At 42.1% G+C, this 12,326-nt stretch overlaps 1 protein-coding gene across 1 annotated transcript; it reads left to right on the top strand.

Annotated features, from left to right (window-relative positions):
* Window positions 1-1,224: 1,224 nt before the first annotated feature.
* Window positions 1,225-8,714, top strand: LOC104959164 (SH2 domain-containing adapter protein E-like). Its single transcript, XM_010787030.1, has 6 exons — window positions 1,225-2,091; window positions 2,624-2,750; window positions 4,498-4,752; window positions 4,981-5,317; window positions 6,876-6,995; window positions 7,712-8,714. Exons 1-6 carry the CDS (start codon window positions 1,645-1,647, stop codon window positions 7,902-7,904), a joined length of 1,479 nt encoding a protein of 492 aa, XP_010785332.1. The 5' UTR covers window positions 1,225-1,644; the 3' UTR covers window positions 7,905-8,714.
* Window positions 8,715-12,326: the final 3,612 nt, after the last annotated feature.

Raw genomic sequence — 12,326 nt, 5'->3', positions numbered from 1 at the left:
CTATGTGAAGTCCAAAAACAAGCGTAAAGTTACCTCTTTATATGAAGTTCTTTCCTCTTCTCCTCTTTGAAACTTCGCTTCCCTTATGTCGATGATGATTCAAGTGTTTTCTATCAAAGTCCACATAGAAAAGAAGGTGGGAAAACCACTCCTACGCAAATTAACAGAGCAACAAATTCATTATGCGGCGACTGCAACCTGTTACCTTTGTCGGGGATGTAACCGTCCCGCCCAGCCTCTCCGGAGGGAGCGCAGTGATTGGACCAGAGAGCTAAAGTGGGCCGGACTATAGATAAGGAAAACATTTGCTATTGGTGAAAGCTCTACGTCATTCATTCATTGTGCTGGACCACTTGATGACATTTTGGCTGTATAACGGAAGCCCATATTATTACTTTAGATGAAATAAACACATCATCTACCGGTATAACAATCACTTTTCAGGAACAGGGATTGGACGCAGATTAATAAAGACGGGTGCCGTTTGTTTCCCTCCAATTTGCCAGTAGATGGCGCAACTACTTACCAGCTGGTGGTTCAGCAGCAGCATCCAGGACCCTTTACTGAAAGCTCTATAGCCTACTACAAAAATACAAGTGCAGCTAAAATAATTCACCCAATGTCCTATTGTTATTTCCATTAGTACTTATTAAGTCAGTAAATCGTTGTTGGGTTACCCAAGAAGTCATTTAGTTATTTGTACCTGTCCTAGAGGTGTAATTCATGAAAGACTACCAATGTTTTTTTTTTTTTTACTGATTCTCTTGGAATATGCAGTGCTGTTTGGAATATAACATTTTTTTTGTTTTTTTCCAAAAATTAGAATGACATGTTTTAATCTCAAGGACGCTTTCCTATTTAAATGAATGTTATGGCATTTCTTAGTATAACATTAAAATTGAAATCTACCATTGCTTATTTATTGCATACCAACACTAGGGACATTAACAAACAGGGAGTCAGTCTTTAGTCTCAACTGTATTCAACGATGGCCTAGTTGAGTGCAACACAAATAAACTGTTACTCTAGTCTCCTGTTGTGCCATCCTCCTGTCTGCTTTTGCCAGGATTCTATTGTCTGCGGCGGGCCAATTCCTGATAAAGTTTAGAGATTGCATATCCTTTGACAGTAAAACTTCTACCCCGCCCCGCGCACACAGCCCCTCCCCATACTCCAGTGACATCCCACAGTCCTGGCACTAAACTTTCCTCTCCATCTCTTCTTCACCTCGACTAAGACTGGACGCATCATCTCACGCTCCGGGAATGGGATCTTTACTGGGTTCAAAGAAAAACTTCGCGTTCTTTCGAGTTTACGCTTTGCAGAGGCTACTTTTCAAACTGCAGGGATAGTTGATATAGTTGTCACTGCTGGTGCAGGGTGATGAGCAACAGGAACCAGTGACTTCCAAGACGAACCAGAAGTTGTCAGGGAGTTTCGGACGGTTTAAAAAGTTAAACAACACGAGGTGTGTCGTCTGAGTTTGAAGTTGAGTAATTTCAGACTAAATTACCTTCAAACGACGCGTGCGTAAAGTTGGAGCTGTGGCGCACGGTTGTTTAAGTCGGGTAGTGAATGCGGGAACGTGTAGAAAACCTCTGGGTTAAGTTTTAAATCTGTGAGAAGTGACAAAACCTTGACACCATGGCAAAATGGTTTAGAGATTTCCCTATCAACTTGAAGAACGGAAATGAAAGGGTTCGCTCGGCTTCTGAATCTGGTCCACAACCACGACTCAAACCTTCGTTTTCTCGTGACAGCCTGAAAGGAAATCAGCGCAAAGATGGAGGAGTGGGGGGTTTATTGGCAGGTAGAAATAGAAAAAATTCCGCAATAGACTTGGGTCGTAATAACGCTGGTTTTAGTGGGGCTGTATGGGATAGCCTCACACAAGGAAAAGGTCGCAAAAACTCCAAGGTTGAGAGTGGGGCACCAGATGAGAACCGCCAGGTCAGGACTTCTAGTTTGGCACACGCGTACATTAGCAGGATGATCAAAGTTGACAAACAAGACAAAACACCCAAACTCAATGGAATAAGTGAACAGAAGCAGCCCGAAGAAGAAAAGGGAAGGTCTGACATTAAAACAACTGTAAGTAACCATGTGTTCAAGTTTTGGATTTTCATATGTTTATTGTTTATCAGTATATCAGTTATCGCGGCATGCAGATTTAAAGTATATTTACTGTACGTTGCTTAAAACTGATTCTCATTGTTGGCTTTATGTCAGGGCTTTCCTTTGTGTTTTCCCTTCCCACCTCAGTTCATAACCCTGTATTCAGTTTCCACTGCTCTCAAAAGAATACAATGCAGTTTCACTACATTGTGTCAGATCAAGCAGGCAAACACAATGTGATGACCTCTTTGCCCTCCTTCTGCTTGTCCTTCTATTACTTGTCATTTCAAGTCATTGACACCAAACACACACACACACACACACACACACACACACACACACACACACACACACACACACACACACACACACACACCACACACACACACACACACACAAACTGCATCAGATCCCTTTTCTGCTCTGTTGTCTCCCAGTAAATGTAACATCTGAATACATAGCCGCATCAGCATGTTTTCTTCCCTGACATGTCTTTTCTTTCTTACAGCTGATCATCCTGGAGGACTATGCAGATCCTTTTGATGCAGAGAAAACCAAGGAGCAGAGGGAGGCCGAGAGAGTAGGAGTGAATGATGGGTACATGGAGCCCTATGACGCCCAGGTCATCATCACAGGTGAGTTTAGACTTGTGATCCATCTCCAGCCATCACAGGTACGTTGACGAAGGGCCAAATCGGCCAAATCTGGACCACAGTTTGTCTAGAGAAAACAAAACAAAATGTATTTAACACTGTATTTAATATTAGACAAACTATATTACACGCAGTTCAAGGTTAGCATAGATTATCTGCGCTCACACTGACACATTCTTGCTAAAAGGCCATTTTAAAAGGGACTTTGGGCCAAGCCAGACCCTCAGTGTCTCTACTGACTTCCCTCCCCGCTGGCGGTTACCGTAGGAACAGTGTTGTGCAGGGACAATGGGTGCAGCTTCCTCTTCCAGCTTCCTGTCTCCTGCCTCTGTTTCCTTTGCCCCATTCTCTTGATAGGAAGTTGGCCCCAGTGCCCCCACATAGAAACACACACACACAAAATGCTTTATGGTCCCTTACGTGTGAAAATAATTGAAAGCCCCTCCTCACCCTTCCAAAAACCTACAGGTCCCCCCCTGGTCTCGCCCAATCACTTCCCAGCAGCCAGGAAGTGGCCTGGTCAGCCAACCAATCAGCAGCTGTGTTGACCTTTTCTTCCTGTAGCTCCATTGTTTGATCACACAATAGTGCAGACACACAGGCTACCTGTCAGACAGTAAAGAAATACAAGTGAAAATCCCCTCAAATGTAATGACATGTCAAAACAAACTTAATTTAGAAAGAAAATCCCACTCAACAAGCTGACGGGGTTAAAAAAAGTTGTGAAACTCATATTATATTTTTTCATTGTTAAATGTACCTATTTATCAGTGTATTAGGTTAATCAAATCAAAGCTAATACAGTATATTGTAATACATCAGCTCAGAAATGTATTGTACATTATTGACATTCATAATGATTAACTGTAACTTATACTGTTTTTGCTGAGACATAATGGCCATGTTAAATGCTGTCTGGTTTTGAAGAATAGCTGCATTGTGCTATAATGGGAGGTGTCATTAATACTTTGGACTTCCCACTGATATAAATAACGGTAGGCAACATATTAGAGACAGAATTCGACCTCATCAAGATATTGCAGAACTGTCGTAAACACAGAGCTCACTATTACATTATTGATCCAATAGAGCTCACTACATGACTGTGTTAGAGAATCAGTATGCAATCTTGTGCGTGGCAGGTATTTCATCATAATATGTAATTGCATTTGTTTGAGGTTGGTTGATGAGAAACTCATACTGAAGGCAAAACTACTTGCAGCAAGAAGATGATCTACAAAGTAATACGACGCAATGCTGAATACACACACACACACACACACACACACACACACACACACACACACACACACACACACACACACACACACACACACACAGGCGCATACACAGGCACACACACAGGCACACACACACACACACACACACACACACACACACACACACACACACACACACACACACACACACACACACACAGCACTGTGTACCAAAAAAAGAACAGTGCAATCTTCCTCCTTAAGGTATAGCACATTGCCACCTGCTTCATCTAAAATGTCTTCTCGATGACATTTTGAGGAAAAATTCAGCTTCTATCTGGTACATGAATATTTTATGAAGGTATCAAAACATTAAGAGCCAACTCGGGATCAAAACATGACACATTTTAAGATAAACATTTTGAAACGGTCTTTTAGGAGATACAATGCTTTGTCTACCATAAATCCTTTCCATCCCAATAACTAACTTCATGACAATTGTGTTGCAGAGGTTCGCAGACGCGGCTCCAAAGACCTCCTGAAAGTGTGTGTTCTGCTGGATCGAGGGAAGGGAGAGGGGAAGGGAGAGGAGGGAAAGCCCTCGTCGCCAAACAACTACGACACACCGTATGAGGGCGGGCTGGAGAGCGACGGTGGGGGGGTGTGGATCCCTGTCACTCGGCCAGAGTCTGACGTCCGCCCCGCTGGAGAGTACGAACTGCCCTGGGAGTGGAGAAAGGAGGACATTGTTAGAGCACTGTCAGGTAGAGAAAGGGAGAGGGGGATGATGGGAAGGGTGGGGGTTTAGGGTGTGGAGGAAGGATGCCATGAGTTTTATTTGTACAGTAATGCAACAACATTTTTGTGTTTGCTTTAGAGAGGAAACAAAACAATCCTGCTGAATCAATTTCCAGAGATGTGTTTACTTTGGTATCTCTGGCATGCTTTAACATAACTTTATTTTTGAAAGGTTGATATTGTGTTTCCTTCAGCTCAGTTCGAGGCGGTAGACTGTTCTCCCACTAAAGAGGACGGTTCCCCCTCCGCCCGCCAGCAGCAACAAACCCTGAGGCAGAAAAACTGGAACCATAAAATACTCGTACCATCTTCTTCATCCTCCTCCTCTTCTCCCTCCTTTCCCTCCTCTCCTATTCTCAAACTCTCCCCCCACACGCCCCCATCTCCCTCCTTCCCCAACCTCAAAATCTCACCCCTCTCCCCCTCTTCTAGTCTTAACAAACTTTCCCCTCCGTCCCCCACCTCCCCCACTGCCCCACTGGATGGGGAGGCAGCCAAAGTGGACCCCAGCCTGCCCCTGGAGAAGCAGAGGTAAGGAGGGAGAAGAGAGGACTTACTTATTCATAGGAAAGACGAGGAAAAAGTTGAATATGATGCTCATATAAATAAGTAGCAGGAAAAATAAGAACACTTTTTCACACTGGATTACAGCTTCCAAAATGTATCGGATTGAAATAGGCAACATTATGATCAATTAAACCTAGTTACGCTTCATTACACCATGCTGACATTACGGTATGTCGAATAAGATCAAAGGTGGAGAAGTACTTAGAACTTGAGTAAAAGTAGAAGTACCAGAGTGTAGGAATATTCTGTTACAAGTAAAAGTCTTGCATTTAAAATGTACTTAAAGTACCAAAAGTAAAAGTACTCATTATGCAGATTGGCCCAGTTCAGAATAATATACTATACATCATATGTTTTGATTATAATTATTGATGCATTAAAGTGTTATCAAAGCTGTTCAAATGTACTCCAGGTGTAACTAAAGTCTGATTTAAACGTTGATTATATTTCCCATCATTAATCCAAATCTGCAAAATAACTAAGGATTAGTGGATTGAAACAATTAAATAAATGAGATGACTGTGAGGATCATTTAACATTATACTATTTATCTTAATAACTGAAGAGTATAGCACTGTCTGTCCCTTGTTGTTCTGCTGCTACATGTTTGAACAGTAAACAATACATTTGCTTTTCTTCTCTTTCATGACTTTTACTATCTATGTTTGTAATAAACTCTGGACTGTTGAGGAACAGCGCCCTCCACAGTTTTGGCTGCAAAAAACTTATCTTGCTTGAGTATTAAAGCAGTCTAGCAGATTTCCTTCTATCTCTTATCTGGTGCTTCACAATGCCAAACTAAACAGAGGCTGCCAGTCCTGTTGGCCAGGGTAGATATTATACACTTGGCACATTTTCTTTAAGAGAAATTTGGCATTTAACATTGAGGGCATACACCAGTATCAGCCCTTGAGCACACACACATAGGGGGAGGAGATTCTGCAGGCAGGTGCATTAAGGAGGTAAAGCTTGAATAGACAGACTCATTTGAACTGTAAACCTTTCTTGTGGGCTTTCTTCGAGATGGGACATGTGAGGAACATGCTCAGAGCATGTGTGCATTTGTCCCTCTTATGTTGTGGCTGAATATCAGTGTGTTTTTCCTCCGAGCTTCAAGGCCACATACCGTGTGTTTATATATGGCTCTAGCCTGTGGCCACTGTCAGCACCACCTTGTGTCCTAATAGGCCTCTCTTGACACTGCACAACCACATACATTATGTTCCTCCCTCTTATTTATCTCTTTGCCCTCTCAAGTTGACCTCTGACATTGTTAACTCATTCAGTTCACCATATATGTCGCTGTGATTTATGGCGACTGTAAATCTCCATTGGTGTCTGTGTGTTTCGTTCCTCCCGGCATTCAGTTACTCTTTTTTTTCTGTCTCTCACCATCACCACCTATCATTATCTTGCCATCTGACTTATCTCCATATGTCGCCTCGCTATATGTCAATGATCTGTGTTTTTTCTCTCTCTCTCCTCCCCCTCCCCCTCCCCCTCCTTCCCTCGGCCCTCCAAGCTGGTACCATGGCAGTGTCAGTCGGCAACAGGCTGAGGCTCAGCTGCAGCGCTGCAGGGAAGCCAGCTTCCTGGTGAGGGACAGCGAATCAGGAACCAGCAAATACTCCATCGCTCTGAAGTGAGTTCACTGATTTGTGTTTGTTGAACACAGTACAGCATGTACATATCTTTTTATAAACTATCCACTTGAATTTTGCTGCATCAAAATCTCTTTTTTTGGCTGAATTACAACACTGATGACATTTGTGTCATTTTGCTTGGAAATCAAATATGTTTTTCTGATTTTAGTATTTAGTATTACTTTCAATGTTGTTATACATGGGTATAGCTCATTTATTTATTTATTTACTCATCAAAATATGTTTGTAGGTCTTGGTGCCCACTGCCTCAACCACTGATTGAGCCTGTGTTTGGTTATTTTTAAGAAATTCCCAAGGTGTTACTCCCTTTGCAGTGGCCACCTCTAAGGCGTTAATGCATGAGAATGTGTGGCATTTGTAGATTAGACACTACCAATACGTGTGCCAAGAACAGGTTCTCTAGGATAAAAGCTGAAATCCTGTGGAGTAATTCTGTGTATGTGCGCAAGTGTGCATGCGCCTGATTGCACATTAGCTGTACGGTGCTCATTCATTTGAGAGTTCACATCATTAACCCCATTTATGAACTCTGGAAATGAACAGCCTCATCTGAGAACAGCCAATACGAAGAACCTTTTTTTCAGATTGTGTTTTGGTTTTTCAGCATCTTATAACCCTCTATTTCTGCTCAATTTTTTTGCAAGCCTGTCTCATCTGACGATACCTCTTTATTCTTCTTTTCTTGTTCCATTAGGACCAGTCAGAGTTGTGTGCACATCATCGTGGCCCAGACGAAGAGTGCCAAGGGTTTGGGCTTCACACTGGATCAGAGCAGCTGTGTCTTCTCTAGCATCCCTGAGCTGGTCCACCGCTACTGCACACACAGACTGCCTTTCACTGGAGCAGAGCACATGACCCTGCAGCATCCCGTACCCCGGCCACACTGAACATGCGTCAAGGAAAAGCAAACACACTGGGATATGAATACACATGCACAGACAAAAGCAGAGATATATACACAGACTCACGTAAACTTGTTTATACATGAGTTCACACACTCAAAGATATGCTGCTTTGGATCGTACTACCTTAATATGTTTATATGTTTGTATCTCCTCCATGTGCTACTTAGTAGTCACAGTCATATATTACAATGATCATTGATCACATTGTCTAAGTGGCAATTGTTTCATTGTGTCCTGCCTAAAAGCCACATTGAATGAATTTATAGTTAGAGGAAAACCAGCCCTTCCACTTCTAGTGTATTTTTCTTGTCAAAACTAAGTATCCGGGAAACATTGATTTCTATATTTACCTGGAAAAATGCACTCACTGTAACCATTCAGAGGTTCGTAACCTGTCCTTTCACAGAGGTGATGACATTGATTAGTGACATGTCTTCCAGTTAGGCTTGATTTGAGATCAATACACCTGATTGGAGTATATTCATTCATCCATCTGACATGTCAATCAGCCTATTGATCTGTACTGAAAATCAGGCTCACCACTCTGTCTGCCAAGAGACTGAGATACATTAATTAGGTGTTTAGAACTTGTGAAGTGGGAGGGTCTTATATCATTACAGTACCCAGTCAGCAAAATGATTTGTTTATGTAAATGTGCAAAATAAATTGCTGACTATATTGTTCATTTACGTGCCTTCACTGTAATCTAAATGAGGTTGTGATCAAAAGCTATTGTGAATGAATTTAAAATGTTGCCATAAAATATCTATGCATAAATGGTGTATGTGTGAAGTGACTGTTGGAGATTTATTTTGTACATGGACCACACAATGATGTGGACTGTATTTTATTGTGGTAAGACTTTTATGCAGAAATAAAATACAACTGATATTAACTGTGGACTAAGAGTGTTATTATTAGACATGCCGGCAGCAAAAGTCAAAGCAGGGTTCAAGAAAAATAAGCGCAGACACGGAGATGAGAAGTGAATCCATGTGCTTTTCTCGTGTAGCTGTAAAACCATTGACCTGAGCGTGAAATCAATTACAGTTACACGCATGCAAGCCAATGCATGCGCTCACACTCACCTCACCAACAAAGACCTACTGCCGTGAGCAAACACATAATTCTACACGTTCAAAATGCACACATGAATAGCATTTACCCACACAACCGGTAAGGTGGTGTATTTAAATCCTCTCGCCAAAACACACACACACACACACACACACACACACACACACACACACACACACACACACACACACACACACACACACACACATGGAGCTTCTCACAAAACACAGAGCAGCTTAAACCTCACAATGATGCATGAGAGAGTATGTTTCTGGTAAGATATGTCTAACCAGTAAACACCAGTGTGATTGTTTGCATGGGGATCTCTTAAAGTGCGGGTGTGTGTGTGTGTTGTGCATTCCAGCGATAACATGCCCATGTGTGCAACCATGTATGCATTATTGTGTGTGTGTGTGTGTGTGTGTGTGTGTGTGTGTGTGTGAGAGCGCGAGAGAGGAGAGGGAGAGAGAAAGGGAGAGAGGGAGTCAGAATTTTTCTGTTCAGGGATTACCGGGTTGCCATGGTGATTAGTTAGAGTGAGGTAGGGCCATCTAGGGAAGGAGGAGAGGGAGGAGAGAGGAAGAGAAAGAGGGAGCAGAGACAGGCTGCCATATAAAAAGAGCTATGAATAACCGTAGCCATAGCAATGTTTGGAAGCTCCCCCACAGAATAGCCTGCTCGCTTTGTGAATGGAGAGAAGCAACATGTGAGTAAGTGAGTAAAAGTGATCCTCTCCTCCGTCAGCTCACATAACTGACATTGACGCACTTCATCAATCATATACAATACATACACCTCATCAGAGGGTCAAACAGAAGGTTCCACTGCAGAACTAATGTGTCACTTCAGCAAGGAGGAGGCTAACTTCAGGGTGAACCGAGGCTTTCCGCTTGAGTAGTTCACTCTCATATTGGCCATCCTGCTGCACCCAGTGTGTCACAAATGGCAATGTTACACAACAACTGACACTGCTAACTATGACCCTTTCTCCCATCCATGAGATCTGTTGAGGTTAGTCCTCTATCTTCTCTTGATTAAATCACAAACTAGGTCAAAACAAACAAGATGCCTGGGGTGTTGGACATATGATTCCTGCAGAGCTTGTTTTTGGGAATGGTCCCAACCAAGTAGCCTACATTCCTAAATGCTTGTCTGAGATTCTAGGTCTTGTACATCATCACTGTCCAGTAAAAAACATCCATCTTTTGGTTAAGTATTTTTTTATATGAAGAACTACATGTTCCTTGTTTGGCTGAGAAAGTTATCCTACTTCTTAAGCTCAATAAAAGATTAAAAAAAAACAATATGGAGTAAACTGACGTCACATAGGGACATGTTTCATAACTCATAAAAGAGTTGACCATTGGGAGATACATGGTTTTTACAGGACAAGAAATATATGCATACTTTCTATACTGTACACTGAGTTTATAATGTATCACCAAAAGTATTCTTATTTTTTTTAAATATGGCAATCCCAAAATATACAAATATAAATGTACTGTAAGAGCTGGCTTAAAATGACTGCCTTACAAAATCATAGCAACAAATACAGGAAAGAAAAAGCAGCATAATGACAAAAACGTTATCTTGTTACTGCAGGATGTTGATGTAGTTTTGTTGAAGCAAATTTAAACTACTTTTTCTACCGCTGGATTGCTTAATCTTTATAATAACATCATATTTTACAAGATGATCATTTTAAAGTATACCAAAGCTGTTTAGTAAATAATAAAAAGTACCATTGTTGCCTCTGAAATGTAGTTCAAAGGAAAAAGTGACATAAAGTACAGGACTCTCAAAATGATATCTTGTATCTTGCTTGTGGAGATGAAATGTTACGTGAAATAAAAAACATTTGTCTTATTCTTATTCATCTTTCCTTGATCCATAGATCAGATTCCTATGTTGTTAATCAAAGTGTGCCCCAGGTATGACAGAAGCACAGGAAGTAACTGAAGCACCAAAAGACAGAATGACAGAGGAAGCGACAGAGGAAAGAGGAGAGAGAGGTGGGGAGGAGGGAGAGCGTGAGGGGGTGTTAGGGGAAGACAAGCACTCGTGGGGGTCCCAGCTTTTAAATAATTCAGAGAGACTCACAGCACTCCGTGCAGAGGAGTAGCACTGTCAGGTCAGCTCATTTACTGCAGAGGAGAGGGAGAGAGGGAGAGGAGAGGACTGTACAGAGAGAGAGAGGAAGAGTGTATAAAGATAGAACGAGGACATTACTGTGGGAGAGTTTGCATGCATATCTACAGGCCATCTGCGCATGCGTATCCTTTGTGTGTGAAAATAGACAAAATGAAGGAGAACAGGTTGTTTCCTCCTGGAGCTTTTGGGTTTCTCTTAGTCACCACGGTAACCGCCTCCTCCCTACATCCTGCACTCCTTTGCTTAGTTCACTCTTCCCCCATCCATCCCTCCCACGCTCGTTTGACTCCTCCTGCTGTACCCCTCTTCATTTGCTGCATTCCCTCCGCCCCTCATCATTCAAATCACTTGTTTATTTATGTTGTTATCATCAGGCTCCTGACTCTCAGTCTTAGTAAGCATGCTGCAAAAATCTAGAACAAGAGGAAATATTGTAGTCCCACTTTATGGATACCTTCCCTCTTAACTCCTCCCCCCCTGTCACCCCCCCTACCTGTCTGGCCCTTCTCTCCTCCCCATCTTTCAGACTCCTGCAGGTTTGACTTTGTGATTGGGGACTAGAGGTCACCACAGTCAGCTAGAGGGAAAGAACCAAAAGAAAACTTTTAATAAAAGATAAACAACGGGATGTAAAAATAGAAAGATCTCATATGAGAAGGCAAGACTACCGCGCAGGTTCTAAAGGATGAAGATTATTCACAGAAAAATAACTACATTATTGGCTCAGGCAGTCCTGGAAATAAAAGGTGTTATAAGGTTATTTAATGAGTGGAAACTAGAGCAGAGAGACTCACACCTTAGCGAGAGATAGATTGTTCGACTATACAACTTTTTTTTTTAACTATGACTATCTGTAATCTATTTTCTTATGGCTCCTTACTGAAAAATACATTTTGTAAGATTTAAAAATACCACCATACCGTCACAACCATTTCGACCTGGGGCTAATATTAAAGATAAAGCAGATAGAGACGAGAGATGCCATTAAGTTTGACAAGGTCACTATTGAGCACCACAAACACTGTACGTGCCTAAGAGCACTGACTATTAAATGGTGATGTGTGACTTTGTGAGGGGAAGACACTGGCATCGCTAGCTGAGCTGAGGAGCATCAGAGGTATGCCACATCCTCCCCTCCCTCCCTCCTCCTCCTCCCCCTTTCTCCTCCTCCACCAC

The sequence above is a fragment of the Notothenia coriiceps genome, unplaced genomic scaffold (genome assembly GCF_000735185.1).
Source record: "Notothenia coriiceps isolate Sejong01 unplaced genomic scaffold, NC01 NC01_scaffold00029967, whole genome shotgun sequence".
NCBI classification, from domain to species: Eukaryota; Metazoa; Chordata; class Actinopteri; order Perciformes; family Nototheniidae; genus Notothenia; species Notothenia coriiceps.
This window is presented reverse-complemented; position numbering and strand designations above follow the sequence as displayed.